Source organism: Branchiostoma lanceolatum, chromosome 14 (assembly GCF_035083965.1).
Source record: "Branchiostoma lanceolatum isolate klBraLanc5 chromosome 14, klBraLanc5.hap2, whole genome shotgun sequence".
NCBI lineage: Eukaryota > Metazoa > Chordata > Leptocardii > Amphioxiformes > Branchiostomatidae > Branchiostoma > Branchiostoma lanceolatum.
Window position 1 is genome coordinate 4,245,298 of NC_089735.1, and position 15,820 is coordinate 4,261,117.

The 15,820-nt window shown below is 40.2% G+C and overlaps 1 protein-coding gene across 12 annotated transcripts in view; it reads right to left on the bottom strand.

Annotated features, from left to right (window-relative positions):
• Nucleotides 1–15,820, bottom strand: part of LOC136448417 (rap guanine nucleotide exchange factor 2-like) — a 95,132-nt gene that overhangs the window by 21,636 nt on the left and 57,676 nt on the right. For 11 of the 12 annotated variants that reach the window (XM_066447909.1, XM_066447907.1, XM_066447908.1 and 8 more), the window contains 10 exons: nt 15,328–15,486; nt 11,811–11,960; nt 6,197–6,361; nt 5,005–5,112; nt 4,588–4,659; nt 3,584–3,824; nt 3,089–3,335; nt 2,182–2,398; nt 839–903; nt 313–441 (listed from right to left, as the gene is read on the bottom strand). In XM_066447909.1, the coding sequence (XP_066304006.1) occupies nt 313–441; nt 839–903; nt 2,182–2,398; nt 3,089–3,335; nt 3,584–3,824; nt 4,588–4,659; nt 5,005–5,112; nt 6,197–6,361; nt 11,811–11,960; nt 15,328–15,486 (1,553 nt within the window). The remainder of the gene's footprint in view (nt 1–312; nt 442–838; nt 904–2,181; nt 2,399–3,088; nt 3,336–3,583; nt 3,825–4,587; nt 4,660–5,004; nt 5,113–6,196; nt 6,362–11,810; nt 11,961–15,327; nt 15,487–15,820) is intronic. The other variant, XM_066447904.1, reaches the window with a different exon arrangement.

A 15,820-nucleotide genomic window follows, 5' to 3' on the forward strand; every position in this document is an offset into this window, starting at 1 on the left:
TCCATTTGTAGAGTTTGAATGGTCTTTATTCATACTTTCTTCAGTTTCCATATACTCCAGTTTTTTTACCTTCCGTTGAGGTTGATTCTGTCGCACAGGTTGTTGAGAGTGTCGGGAAGTCTCCTTTGCTTTCCCCAATCTGCCTTTCTCTATTAAAACAGTACTCCTTTCCCAAAATGACAATTTTTCTTATAGACTCAACAGCCCTTGAGTGACTTTCTCTAGCAGATTTTACTTCAAGTAAAGGGAAAAGACAATTCACACTCATAAACGTAGCCAAAACGCCAGCTTTTTTGAAAAGCTCTTGTTTACCTTCCGTTGAGGTTGATTCTGTCGCACAGGTTGTTGAGAGTGTCGGGAAGTCTCCTTTGTTTGATCAGCCCCTCCCCTCCGACTGTGACCTCGCACAGCGAGAAGTTCTCGCTGCAATCATACCAATTTCTGTGAGCGGACGGAGAAGTGCGGTGGTGAGGGTGGAGTAAGTGAGGATCAGTGTGTTAAAAAGGGTGTGGAATGGCACATAACAACATGTGAATTACTTGTGTTAGTTAGCAACTAAATGGTTAGTTAGCAGAAGATGAAAAGAACTTTGTGATACATGTAAATACTTGTTGTTAGTTAGCAACTGAATGGTTAGTTAGCAGAAGATGAAAAAGAACTTTGTGATAAATACTTGTGTTAGTTAGCAACTGAATGGTTAGTTAGCAGAAGATGAAAAAGAACTTTGTGATAAATCTGAATCAACATGGCCTAAGTGGAAACCAAATATCTTTTATCTTCACATGAAATACAGTTTTGCTATTAATTCTTTCAACAAGTTTCACTAAACAAAATGTACCTTTCAGTATCTAGAACCCCAAACTCTCGTAGAGCAAACTGTACAACTTCCTTCGATGAAGTGTCCTGGAAAAGAGACACAAAGAGAAAAATGATCAACTTTGTAATACAAGTAAATTGCAAGGCTTGCCTCATACTTTCACAACTCTGCAGACTAACCTGAACTTGCTAAGGCCCATTGCAATAACATTTATTTCTGGCTAAGAAACTGAAAAATGTGCAACCTTGGTTACACTATTTTTATCTCCATGAAAAAATGGAGATATTGTTTTTGGCGTGTTTGTGTGTGTGTATGTTTGTGTTTCCGGACTATTGTAGTCAGCATAACTCAAGAACCTCTGGATGGATTACGATGATATTTGGTATGTGGGTAGGTGTTGTGAAGCCGAAATTCAAGGTCGATTTTGGGCCCCCTGGTATGTGACCTTGGTACTGCAGCAGAACTTCCGTTTTTGCATCTTTTTTTCTTCCTGTCTTTTCCTAACTTATACCATAGAATTACATGTCCATGAAAGAATTCATTAAACAAAACAATCACTAAATCTTGCTGACACCTTCCTAATACATGTTGTAACATACAGCCTTGTGTGCTGGTATGTTTAATACAACACATCTTCTACATTGTGATTCTGCATACAAAATACACTAACATCCTGTCTAAAACCTGATATCATCTAGATGTATTTGTTGGTAACATGTGACAAGAGTGGTGCACACAGATAACAATATATGCAAACAGAGAAACTAAAAACAATCCACATGACCTGGGAACATCAGTTGTCAATAGAGCTATCATAACTATTGAGTATGCATGGAAAATAAATGTGACCAACTCCACATAAGGACCATGTGGCAACTTTTTGGTGGTCCCTTACAATGTAATACATAATTCTTCCCTTGACACAAGCATTAAGAATCCTGTCTATAGTGACCACTTTGTCCACATAGACCAGATTTTATCAGTCCAGAGTAGTCTACTTCTTAATCAGCAGTTTTGACTGCATGACCTGCTGAGACATAGTTTTTACAGGTTTGCGTAGCAAAACCTTTGTTGGGTCCGTTGGCATGTGTAGTGGCCACCATCTTGATTTTGTGACGTCGCAGGGTAGCCATACCATTTCATTGGGAGGGTTGTTTTTTGGGGTCGCTAGCATTCTCTCTATTTTCAACAAATCGGCACACAACTATCACACATTCAACTCAAATAAAAAGAAAAATTCAATACCAATTCATATTTATAAAAAGACCCCGTAATCGCAAAACTAACATAGCAAACCTGAAGTATATGTAGCATAAATACTTAACTTTAGTTACTTTTAACAAGACAAATTATAACTTTCTCACCTTATTGACAAGGATGTGCTTGCAGGTCTGGTCTGCTCGGTAGACCTTTACTGCCTGGTCGTTGCACTCGTACTGGTTCGGCGAGTCGATGTAGTTATGGCTGGCCACCAGGTCAGGGTTACTGGAGCTGAGGAACATGGAGTTGGGCAGGCTGGAGGCACTCGCCCGCTTGGTCATGTACACACTGTCGTCCTTACTCTGGTTCAGGTGGGTTTCACTGTGGTACAGGGGGGAAAAGATTGGATACTGAAATTCACTTTATCTTCACGGCAGCAAAATTTGACAGTGTAAGGAAAATGGATATTTTCACTGAACTTTAATTTCATGGTGGCCACAAGTGATTTACAGAACGGAGGAATCTTACATAGTAACAACAGCTCTTTTAACGGTGATGATAAGTTCACGGTACAGAGGTGACCATGAAATCGAAAACAGTGAACATAAAGTTCCAGTGAAAGAAACAAGAATTAGAGTAAGGTAAAAAGGTAATAAAGGTAGTCCCATAGTCTTTCTGAGGCTGTAGGGGCAGTGGATTGTTGTCTACTGTGTCTAGGGCATGGTATTGGAAGGCGGAGCCCAACTATCTCATTCCGCCACCTTTTACATCGCCAACCGAAGTCAGGTACCCATTTTTACACCTTGGTGGAGTGAGGAAAGTCGTGTTAAGTGCCTTTCAAGGGCACAGCATTGCTGGCACGTCAGGGGATTTGAACCCAGGTTCTGGGCATGGGCCAAGCACCCTAACCATTATGCCAACACGACACCACATGGATAAGGTGAAAACTCATAACTTTTGTAAACTCGTGTTTTCCTAGAACTACATGAATCATAGAGTGGAAATCGTTACCACCAAGTACAGGGGATATTCTGAAAATGTGCCTGATGTCTGACTACAAATAACACCCACCTGCTGTATATGGATGGCTTGGTGTTGGGAAGGATCGATCTCATGATGGCTTTCATCTTCTGTCGATGGCCGAGGGTACCGAACCCACGCTTCTTGTCCTTGTTACTGTGGCCGTCCGGACGGAAACCGGTGATGTCGGGTGCGGACGCTCTTCCGTGGCCGTGCGTGTCGTTCACGATCTTTGGGACATGCGACGGAGAAGAACTGCTGCCTTTGGTCTCTGGATTAGCCAGCATTTCTTTAAAACCTGAAAAAAATTTGATACAAAATTTTACAATACTGTAAATGCATTTAAGTTCGTGTGGTTTTATTTCGCGCTAAGGGGAAAATGGAGTGTTCGCAGTGGTTTTAAGTTCGCTGCAGCACTATAGTCACATACTATAGAACTTCAATTTTTTGTATCTTTTGACCTGGACGTGCTATGGTCTTGATTTTTGGGTGGCAGATAGCATGTTTACTTACTTGCTTAGAAGGGTAGAAAATACCAACACTTACCTAGAAGATTACTCTTGACAGTGATGGACAGGTGCGTGTTTCCCCGCAACACCTCCAATGCCTTCTTGTGTAAAATGTTCATGAAGTTTTGCCCGTTGACCTCTAGTATCTGGTCCCCTCGTTTCAAGCCCAGGTCCTCGGCTTTGGAAGCCTTCTCCACCTTTGATATGAAGATGCCACTGCCCGTCTCACACCCTCCCAGCACTGAGAAGTGCAGAACCGAGTCCTTCTGAGGTCTCGCCTGAAATCGAGATCGATAGACATTGGTAATTAGCAAAACAGAGGGCACCTTGTTACATGAAGATTCTGTACAAACAATTAAATATTCCCAAACATGACATTGAAGATGTCATAACGCCGTGAAATATCTACAGTGTTTGTGAATTTCTTCTTTTATTCATTGTTGTGAATTTTGTTGTGAATTCTGTGTAATAGCTGGCTGCTGCTCACCCCTGTGTCAGGGACCCCGGCAGCAGTTTAATAAAAGTACTGGATACTACTACTACTACTACTAATACATGCATTCTGTGGAATAATACATGCATTTTCCTGTCAGCCTACGGGACCAACTTTGGACCCTGTCAAAGCCGACCTTCCCATCCTACCAGTCTCTGGTTACACCATTTTCCGTCTCACATTCTGCCACTCTTCAAAATTCAAATAACTACTGTAATTCTTGATTTGTTAACTGTAACTTAATTTTAGCTAATTTAACGGTCACTGGCCAACCACTAAAATTTCATTATCACTAATATTTGAGACAGTAACGTTTGTTCCCACCGTTAAAATTAAGTGCCGTGACCTACTCCATTTTCCCCTAACCGCTATATTTTCCTGTCGCTATATTAAAGTGATTTACAGTATGGACAAACACCCAAATAAACGCAGTAACACTAACAGTGACAAGTACAAGTCAAAGGGTATGATGATAAGGTGTGTAAACCAGAATCTTATTCTATGTCATTGCATTGGTTCCAGAGGATTGTGCTATGATGCAAACTCACCAACGTGACGGTTCTTGTCTTAGCTTTAGCAGCACAAGCAATGTTCAGCAACCTCAACTGGCCTCCCATTTTCTGTCAAAAACAAACAAACGAAACAACACCAGTCAAACTTTAATTCCAGCTACAAATGTATGAACACATCAATTCACTGATACACATCTACATGTTAAACTTCTTTCTGTCATACCATTTCTCACTCTTGATGATTGTGATCATGAACTGATTTCAAATACAAACTTTTGAACACTTTACACTAGAAAAACACATGGCTTAGGAAAGTTTATTTATTTATTGTCAAATGTTACAAAGTTTCAAACTTCCTAGCAAATTAAAGGGTTTGTCTTATGATCTCTTCAGAAAAAGTTCTTAAAGCTGCACTATGTAAGATTTAGATACAGCTTTAGGGAGAACTCTCACCTCTCGTTCTAGGAGACCTTCAAACCTCTCCAGGAAGTCTGTCATCACGGGGTAGCCTTCGAAGTCACAGAAGTGGTTATTGACCCACAGAAGCACAACTCTTGTTACCTGCAGGAGGAGATACACGTGCAAATTCAATATGCATGTAGGTCTAGGGCTCGAATTTCATTTTTGGAAATAGGTGCACTGGTGCACCCAACCAAAAAAATCAGGTGCACAGAAAGAATTTTGGGTGCACCACAAAATAAAGTTAAATGCCAGCAAAACATAATTGCAAAGTTTAACACTCTTAAGAACTTCAATCTGTAATTCTGTAGCTAACTTCAAAATTTTTAACAAGTAATGTATGAAATCAGGTACAACTGTTACAAATCATATTACTTTATCTGATAATTGCGTTTCAAGAATATTCTGTAAACTAGTATATTTCTAAAAGGCCTTTTTCCTACAAAAATATCTAGGTGCACTGGTGCAACCACAGTAAAAAAATTAGGTGCACAGCTCCAATTTTGGGTGCACACAGGTGCACATGCACCCACTATTTCGAGCCCTGAGGTCTCTAAAATTCCGATGTCAACCTCAATTTTCCATCAAGAAGGGTTACAAGCAGGAAAAATTCCTCATGTTTTCAGCGATTATCCATAGCCGCAATCACAGAATTTGAGAAGCACCCAGGTGATAGTCATCACTGACAACCTTTTCAGAACTGCAACCTTGTGAGACAGGAAGAGAGAAATGTCCTTGAATTGTGCCAAGGGCATTTCCTACGCTCCATTTCACTCCTTCATCAAGTGACCTCTTACCGTTAGAGGTCAGATGGCATTTTGAGCAAGTGAGCAGGAAAATTTCTTCACCGAGGGCCGGAAAGGCCGAAAGTTCTACAGTACATACACATAGACCTCCTTTTCTGTTGACAGCGGGATTGTACATTCTGTCATACTGTAAATGCAGAAATGTTCGCGGTAGTCTTATGTTCCCAGTTTTCGCAGTGAAATCTTTACTGCAAACTTAAAACCACCTGGAAAAGCCGATCCATTGTGTGACTGTAGCACTACTATTGTTTCTAACGCGAACTCAAAACCACCGCGAACACTCCATTTTCTCCCTACCGAGAAATCAAATCCCAGCAAACATTTCTGCATTTTACAGTATGGCTGGTCCATCTCTAATGCTGCATCAGTGAGAGCCTTACCTTGTCTCTTAATGAAGGGTCGTTAAACCAGTTGAGTAGTTTGGTCCCCACAATGACAGGACTCTCTAGAAAGACCCTGTAGGTCAGGAGAAAATCTTCTACATATGTCGGGTCGATCACAGAGTGTTCCTCCACCAGGTGTTGTATTAGTCTATCAGGAGTGCCCTGAAAAAAAAAGAAGATCATCAATTAATGAGTAGGCAAATAGTAGTGGACAACCTCAAGCCAACCGCACACACTCATGCCATATCTTCAGAAAAGACGCTGTAGCTGCATAGTTCCTGTTTAGAACTTTATGCGGGCCCACACAGACAATTTTTGCCCTGAAAATAAAATGATCATCAATTAATGAGTAGAACAAACAAGGGTAGATCTAACGCTGGCCTGGGCACTTACTGCAAATTGTACTGTACATGTTTGTTTGTTTTATTCAGATCTCCATAAGCATTCAATTTTCACAAATTTCAAACTATTCTTCCTGGAGTCCGTTTACATCAAATACACTGTATGAAATACAAAGAACAAAACTTATACAACTAGTATGGAATGATAGTAGTTTCTCATGAATTATGCAAATTAGGCCTACATTTGCATAATTTCTATCTATTGACATTCCTCTCTTCCTCAGTTACAAATGTCACATATTTGAATAGTCATATCATGGAACACAGCAGGTTTTTAAAATTGCCTCATTAATTATAATCTGATTTGCATAATTATCATCCAATCATACAAAGCATCACATAAGCTATCTTCATACCAAAAATCATGACCATCCATCAAGCCCATCTCGAGTTATATTATTTTCTCATTAATTATGTAAATGAGGTTCTCATTTGCATAGCTGATATCTATTAATATTTCTCTCTTCCTCAGTTACATATGTCACATGTTTGCGAGTCCTATCATGGAAATTGATGAATGTATAAACTTTCCTCATTAATTATGCAAATTAGTTACTGATTTGCATAATAAGTATCCAATCATGTACATCATCGCTCAAGCTATGTACATGCAAAAAATCATGACCTTCCATCAAGCCCTTCTTGAGTTATTCCCTTTCAAAGTCTGAAGCAAAACCTACCCCTGCAGTTCCAAAAAAGTTGCTAGGGGGCCCAAACCTATACCACTTACTCTCTGCCCAACGAGCTATCTACCACTCAAAAATCAGTTCCATAGCATGTCCACAACACGAGATATCATAACAGGAAGTTCCGCTGCAGTACCGTAACAAGCCGATAGGGGGCCCAAAATCTAATCATTTTCAGGTTTCATCGAGACCTACCAACATACCAAATACCAAGACAATCCTTCCAAGAATTCTCGACTTATCGTGTTCACTAACAGACACACAGACATGCTCGGTATTCCCATGCTGTGGCACTGCATTAATGACTGTTCTTACTCATATAAGGCCGTGTATATCCAACTTTGGTCAAAATTTGTATGTTTCAGTCTTTTAATTGGTGTAAGGAGATATCTTTGTGGTTTGGTTTCACATGCTCCGAGTGGACTCTTCCAGGCTGGGAGTAGGTCAAAGTTGACGATTGTTTTCGTCTGTCAGCTGTTACGAGAGAACGAGCTGGTCAACTGTCTATTTTCTTTGCATGATTCTAAAGTAGACAGATGTGGCTTTCTGGTGCATAAGAATTTTGGGGGCTTGCAATTAAGGTGAATCCTTTTCTGAGCCCTTGTTTTAGTGCTTTAAAGCATTACTGCCTATATGGGCAAGTCTATCTCTTGTATCTGCCCTACAGCTGGCTGATAGCCAATTTGTCCCTGGCAGTAACTGACGTTTCCTGCCTGCCTCATGACCCCTCATGACCAACTTTGCACCCATTTACCCGTATCAATATCCCCTGAAACAATACAGCCCACACGTCGCAACCAGAAAGCATAGTATGAGCATACAATCTAACACATTTTTACACTTTTCTCGTTAATTATGCAAAACACTTCGCCCAAAATCTAATCATCTTGAGATTTCCCACATACACACCGACACACCAAATACGACAACAAACCATCCAGGCGTTCTCGACTTATTCTGTTCACTAACAGACACACAGACAAGCATCATCGAATAACCTACTCGACGAAACCATTCGTCGCGAAGGTAATTAATAGACAGTAAATTAAACAAAATGTAAATGATGGTGTTTTTTGGCAACTTCTCCACCACAAAATCAGGACAATGTGAATATGCATTTCCATTGTATTGCTACAGACAAAAGTTTCAACTACAAGCTTTAACACAGCGAAAGCCTCCTAACACGAAATTAAGTCCCCACGAAAATAAAATAAACTTAGTAAACAGTAATTTGCCTTGAGGTCACAGTCAATTTTTGATACAAGTTTGATGCTGGTCTATTGGCTATTTTTAGGTCAAAGCAGATGTGCAGAGTATTCACCGTTGATGGTACTTCCTCTGCAATGTTTGCCAACTGTGCATGTATATCACAGCTCTATCTCTCTCTTTCCTTGGTTGTAACTTTAGCGTAAATGGCTGAGACAAAGCATAATACTTCTTTGATAGCTAGACTGGAAAATGCAATACGAAAGAGCCCCGACTGGCTTGCTACTTCAATAGCCCTATCTCTAAAATGTGGTTCCACAAATCTTAAGTATAATCTTAAGTCCTTGAGGGTTGCTTTCACAGATTGCAGGCAAAAATGGTGGGGTGATTTGCAGATAACAGAAATAGAATATTTCTTGTCTTGAACATGTAGTGGAATTGCAGCGCCTCCCCAGAATTGAGGGTCTGCATGGAGGGATCCTAGCAACACTTAAGGCGACGGATTAGCCTCACGGCACCGCGCTGCGCGGACAAGGGGGTTAGTCTATTCTCGATGCTCTAGCGTTCGTATTTGTGGGTTATATTCCATGAAATTCACACACAATGTACAAAAACATATAAATATTACCATTATGAAGTTATTTTGTGAAAGTTTGGGGAAAAATATACCAAAAATGCCGCTGGAAAAATTGACTTCCGGGTTGCGGGTCACTGCTTGATTATGACAATTCTAGTGCCTACAAACTTGAAAATATTGCCCAAATTTTGGTCGTAAACAATCACCTGGGTACCGACACATGTGTGTAATCATAGATGTGCTAAGATTTTACCAAAAATAATTGTATATTGCGGAAAAATGCTTAATTTTCGTCCCAAATTTGGGGCCCCATTTGCAGGCACGGCGCGGCTCGCACGCCGGGCACTATGCATTACTCACGGGCACAGGACGTTCAACTGACGTATGGTACTTCCAAATAAGGCTTTACCCGAACGAAAGCCGAGAATTAATGTCACAAAAACATAGGAGTTGGTTGGCTACCAGCGCTCGCGAACCTTGCCGAAGGCAAATGTATGCATAAGTGAAGTGTCAATCACCGGCCATGTGGCGCGCTAGGGTCCTCGGGGGACCGCCAGCTGCCAGGAACTAGTAACAAAACAAACCCGCGGCGGCTGAGAAGCTCGAAGAAAGGAACCACACATGGCATTTCAGAACAGAGGAACATCTTAGAAACATTTTAGACCATGTATACTGTAAAAATAGTAGGTTATGTAGGTGAATTAGGACTAAGGTTGACGAAAGTTCAGTGCAGGCTTGCCTACTGGGCATTGTGTCAGTTGGATTTTTTCCAGCTGCGTGCCTCGTGGTATGTTACGGAGTTCCTCAGAGGACACGTAAGTTTTGATGAAATCCTGCATAGACGTTGTATACAACAGCTACTAAACCATATAGATAACGTATAAGAATATTCACCTGACCATAAAACTACTTTTCTGACGAGGCACGTTAACGTTTACCCCAGTTACGAGAGATATTTACTGATCAAAAATAATGACCCCTAACTATGGTCTGTACCAAATGTATCTAAAGACGGAAGGAAAATAGAGACTCAGACAGACCCATTTCAACCTACTGGTTTGTGCATTTATTTTGTATTCTTTTGTATTCTTATATAAACTGTTTTAATACATCCTTGTAATATTTTGGTGTAGATTGAAAGATTTAGTACTTAAAAAAAAAACAGTATTATGTTGGTACAGTCAGCCACTTGGGTTTTCCCTGCCCGTACGATCAAGGAACTTCTAGCTGTCGGGGGTAATTTCTGTCCGAAAAATTGCCTTGGAAGGGTACGTCCCCATACGTCTGTGTCACAAAACGTCCCTTTATTTCTGAGTATTACATGCTTTCCAGGGTCTTTCTATACGTTCTTTTTCAACCACAGAAACTCAGCAAAATGCAAAACCTGCGGCGTGCACCGCATGTGATGTTTGTGTTCTCCGCCCACACCAGGCAGGCTCCTTTCACATGTTGCATATATTAGCGTTCGGCAGCGCTTCGGAAATGGTCCTGTGGGAGTAGTTTTCCTGGCGGCCGGTTAGGTTCTGGGGGTTATGCGTAACCTTAATGGTGAATTTACTTGTTACTGCAAAAGCCTTTAGGAATGACCTCATTGGACTGTTCCATTGTATCCATAGGTTGTCTGGCAAAACTGGGCTATCAACACCAGCACAACTGTGTGCTCCATGATTGTGACTTTCGGGCAATCTGGCATCTGACTACGCGACATGAAGAGTTGGTCATTAATGCTAAACGTTGAGTTTTGGATAAAAATGACATGCCTCATAGAATTAAAGTGACCAAATATGCTTCACGAATAATTCACTGACAACACTTCACGTTGTGTTAGAGTGGGGCAGCTACGATAAACTCTGAATCAAAATAGCTTGCTGCGCCTCTGGAAAAAGGCACGCAGGCCCCCAGAAATCATGAACCATATCCTCATGAAGAGGAATGTAGTTTTCCTATTTCACACTTACTTAACTCTAAATCGCTGCTAGCAGGACAATAGTGCAACCCAAAACTGTCACTAATTTCCTACCGAAGGATGTAGAAATACTCAGACATCCTGGCAGCCATGTCTGCAAGGCTATGATTAGCACTGTGCAGCTATGTATAATTTGCTTCTTCCTGTTTTGGAGGACACAGACACTAGAAACTCAGGCAGCTAGCAACAGTTAGCCAGTAGTTGTAGACTTTGCTGTCTTACACTAGTTACAGAGAATTGTTGCCCATGTTTTGAAACATCCGGTTCAATGTGTAATAATTACTACCTTCGCCAATAAGGTTACATTTTCAGGGCTATATGTTTGATTGCCTGTGATCAGCATAACTCAAGAAGTCGTGGATCTTTACGATATTTGGCATGCTGATATTTGGCATGCTGATAGTTGTTGGAAAAATGAGGAAATGATTAGATTGTTGGGCTCCTGGCAGCTTTCCATGGTACTGCAGCAGGACTTCTAGTTTTGATATCTCTTTTTTTCTTTCTTTGATATCTCCTGTTCTGAACATTCTACATTGTATGGCCATGATGAGTTACTGTTAACCTGATGCTTTCCCACTTAAGCACAAAAGATGGTTTGATATCAAATGTAACAAATATGTCAATGATAAATTAGCATGGTATTAGTATCTTAAAAACTCAAAATACAAAAAAAAACTTTTCATAAAAATCTTGTGTCAAAGGTCTACTGCATTTTGCTTTTTTAACATACATGTACATGTTGTAAAAATCTGACCCATATGATCCCCGTTATTACCTTGATTACTATGTGTCCCTTCCTGTTCCCACCATCTAGCTCTCGGTGTTCCGTTACCATGACTACCTCTCCCTCCTCCTCCACTCTTCTGGTGTTGACCTCTCCTTGGTGCAATATTCTGTAGTAGTCGTTCTGAGTAATGCACACAAACTGAAAGGACAAGACAGTCAGTTAGTCAACCACTTGTAACCACTGGTTCTTTTTTTTACCTTTGCCAAGAAGGTTATGTTATCGGGTGCGCGTGTCTGTCTGTCTGTTTGTGGACAGCATAACCTGAGAAGTCGTGGATGAGTCTGTATGACATTTGGTATGTTGGTGGGTGTCGGCAAGAGCAAGAAGCAATTAGATTGTGGTCCCCCTACCGGCATTCTATTGTACTGTAGCAGAACTTCCGGTTTTGCTCTTGTTGTTCATTCATTGATGCAGTAATATCTCATTTCCAATTGTGAAATCTAAGAGTTAAACAAATCCAATTTTGGATGATGTACGGTTGCTGAGTGATTTTCTTCCAGTCAAAAGACGGCCTAAATCTGCAGCTATTTTAACAAGTAACTTTCTTAGTATAATTGGTGGATGCAATTTCTTACTTCAGACTTACCATAAAACAGGGAAGGGGAATCTTTTATTTATTATTTTTTTAAATTAAATGATTTGCCTGTTATTAGCTGCACTTTCCTGTGCTTTCATCTGACACATCAAACGCAAGACATATCAATTTTGTCTTTATCTTACAACCATCTCTGGCAAATGTCTTTCTTTCAACCTTCTTTCAAAAGGCTGTCTTAGGCCTTTATTCACACAGCTCACTTATGCTGTGAAAGCTCTTGCCTTCACAAATGGGCAATTGAATTTCAATGTCCTTTGAAGTGACTTAGTTAAAGTTAGTTAAAATCCTCCCACACCATAATTGATGTATAGGGCGGTGCCCATCTCCGTTTCATAGCCCTGGGGCCACACTGTGGTGCAATCACTGCAGCAGGGGGCTAGTCCACTGGCAGTGGAGTGTGTTTAACTTCCATACTGTTTCATAAGTATGTACCATTTTTATAAAGTCTTTGGTATGACTCAATGCGCCTCTTGTCCAGAGGTGCCCTACCTGGGGCTAGAACCCCAGTCCTTCTAGTCCAAGTAATTTGAACCAGATGTGGCAGAGTAGCAAAGGCGCAGACCACTACACCACAGGGACACCCCTTTTGAAGTGACTTAGTTGACTATTTTTGATCCAACAGTATGATAATTGACACATGGGACACATCTGTTGCGTGAGACAAGTTATCTTTCTGTAGATGAATTCTTCACAAAAATCAACTCATACGTCATTCGGTGCTCTTGTATATAAGCTTTGATCGACATTTGATCCCACTTTCTTTCTACTTAAAAGGTTTGACACTTGAATATCGGAGAATTCGAGACACTTGAGGGTAATGTACATGTGATGTATCTGTTTAAGTTTAGCGTCTAAGGGATTTACAGTTTTGAGGATGACTTAAAAGTATTTAGTAAGATCTAGTAAGACGTAATCAGTGATGATGTGTCCTTTAAGTTTGAAGCTCTGTGAATGCTTTAAGAAATCATTAACTGCAGCAATGTATTTCCTGACTAAAGGCTGAAGCTTCACATCTCTAGTAAGATATCAATGGGACATCTTCATCAATTGATGTTGCAAAACAAAAGGATCTTTGTACATGTACAGTAGGGCTGTAACAGAAAAAAAGCCAAAGGGATAAGACAGCGCAAAACATGTCAACAGTTGTTCTGAAGGCAAATCAACACAACAAATTTGAAAGACAAATGTAAGGAGAAAATTGCATTTTCATATTAAACCCCATTCCACGGGTATGGGAGGGGAATAAAAGTTTTTTTCCGAAGTTTCATCTTCTTCTTTTCCTCCTGTGATTTGGTCAAATGGATTCAACTGTCATTTTCCAACCAAACAACCAGAAATTTGGCATTGAGAAAGGGTGAACAAAGACCCCCAGTTTTTTTTTCTGAATTTCTTTTTATAGAGGCCTTTGATTTTTGAAATAATCTCACTAAGGCTTGTTGGCCATTTTTAGACAATTTTTAGATGGAACTGTAATTTGTTGCCATAGAACAGCCTATAGGAGATGGAGTGAAATACATGTATGCTGTGTTTGCTTCCAAATGTTGCCTTTTTACTAGTCCCGTTTTTTTTATCATAAATCATTCATAGTTACATAAACAACAGAATACACTTTGCAGCCCGAGGGCTAGATTGCAGTGCAGCGTAATGTACACAACAAGGCTCGTAATCATACATGCATTCTAAACAAGATTGGCAACATAAAAAGATGTTGCCATGGCGACGGTGGTCTCTGTTAACGTTTTCGTTTTTAGCCCACATGCAAATAAGGACCTCGCAGAAGCGGCATAAATCATATCAGTCGATCACCTTCTCTACTATTCTCCAAGCAGAGGTTTTGGTCGGGGGGTAGTAGAGGCCGGGGTTTTTTAACATTGCCTCCCGTATGTTAAAAAACCCCGGCCTCTACTACCCCCCGACCAAAACCTCTGCTTGGAGAATACCTCTCTACCAAAATAACACAAGTTGTCCAATGTATGAAAATATTGTTTTCACAAAAAAAAATATCGCACCACGTCCTCATAAATTATGTAAATGAGGCGCTCTATGCAAGATTTGTGTCTAATAGTGGCCACATTTACTTAAATTCCAAATGGTGCAAAAATGAAATCCCCATCATTTACCACTATGGATTTAAAGTATTTTGTCATTAATTATGCAAATTAAGTATCACTTTGCATAATTGATATCTATCGATATTTATCTCTTTCTCAGTTGCATATGTCATGTGTTTGAGAGTCCTATAATGACTGCATGCAGCTGATTTATAAACTGTCCTCATTAATTATGCAAATCAGAAATTGATTTGCATAATTGGCATATCATTATGCAAATCATCACTTAAGCTATCTACACACCAAAAATTATGATGACCTGTCATCCCCTTCTTGCGTTATTCTCTTTCAAAGTTTGAGTCAAAATCAGCTCCTGCAGTTCCAAAAAAAGCCGCTAGGGGGTCCAAATCTACAGGACATATTTTCCTAACAAAGAGCTAACCACCACTTAAAAATCATAACTATAGCATGTTCAGAAGACGAGATTTGAAAAGTGAAAGTTCCCCTGCAGTACCATAGAAAGTCGCTAGGGGGCCCAAAATCCAATCATTACAAGGTCTCCCACAGACCTACCCACCTACAAAATATGAAGACAATGCATCCAGGCATTCTTGAGTTATCGTCCCATGGACTTTCACATTCCTGTACAATTCCTAGAATTCTTGCAATCTGCACACAATACAGTAAAAATTTGGCTCGCCCCTGAGGCGTCGCCAAAAATATGCATAAGATACAGATCCACAAAGTGGAAGCTCATATTCCGTTAAGGAGCTTTACACAACAAAATATGGCAGTGTGGTATTCAAGAATCGGTACGTTCTGCATCTAAACTGGCTGAACATCAAGCTGAAGCCCTTACCTGGCAGTCATCTATTTTAGTCCTCATGACCCCCTTATGGTACTGTTTCCCCATGGTGGGGGAGATCCCAAAGCTGTCCCCGAGATGCAGCTCTTCTACAGCGTCGTCTGTGTGCTCGATTTCCACATGACCGTTCAGTATCACAGACCAGGAATCCAGCTGAAACAAAATCAGACGTGATAAGACTACTGTGCAATATTGATACCTCTATTTTCAAACACAAAATTGCAACGGAACACACATATACTGATACTATAAGTATAACATAAAAAGGTGTTAAAATGTTTAGTCTTCAAATTACACATGATAAGAATACTGTATCATAATAATAATCTGTTTTGCAAACTCATACTTGCAAGGGAACACACATATAAACCATTGTTTGTTGTTTGCATGTATAGTTGTAGAAGACCTTTAAGTCGCTGTACTTTTGCCGTGTCAATAAAGACTTCCATACAAAACATAGAAAGGTATGATAAATGTCTAGTCTATA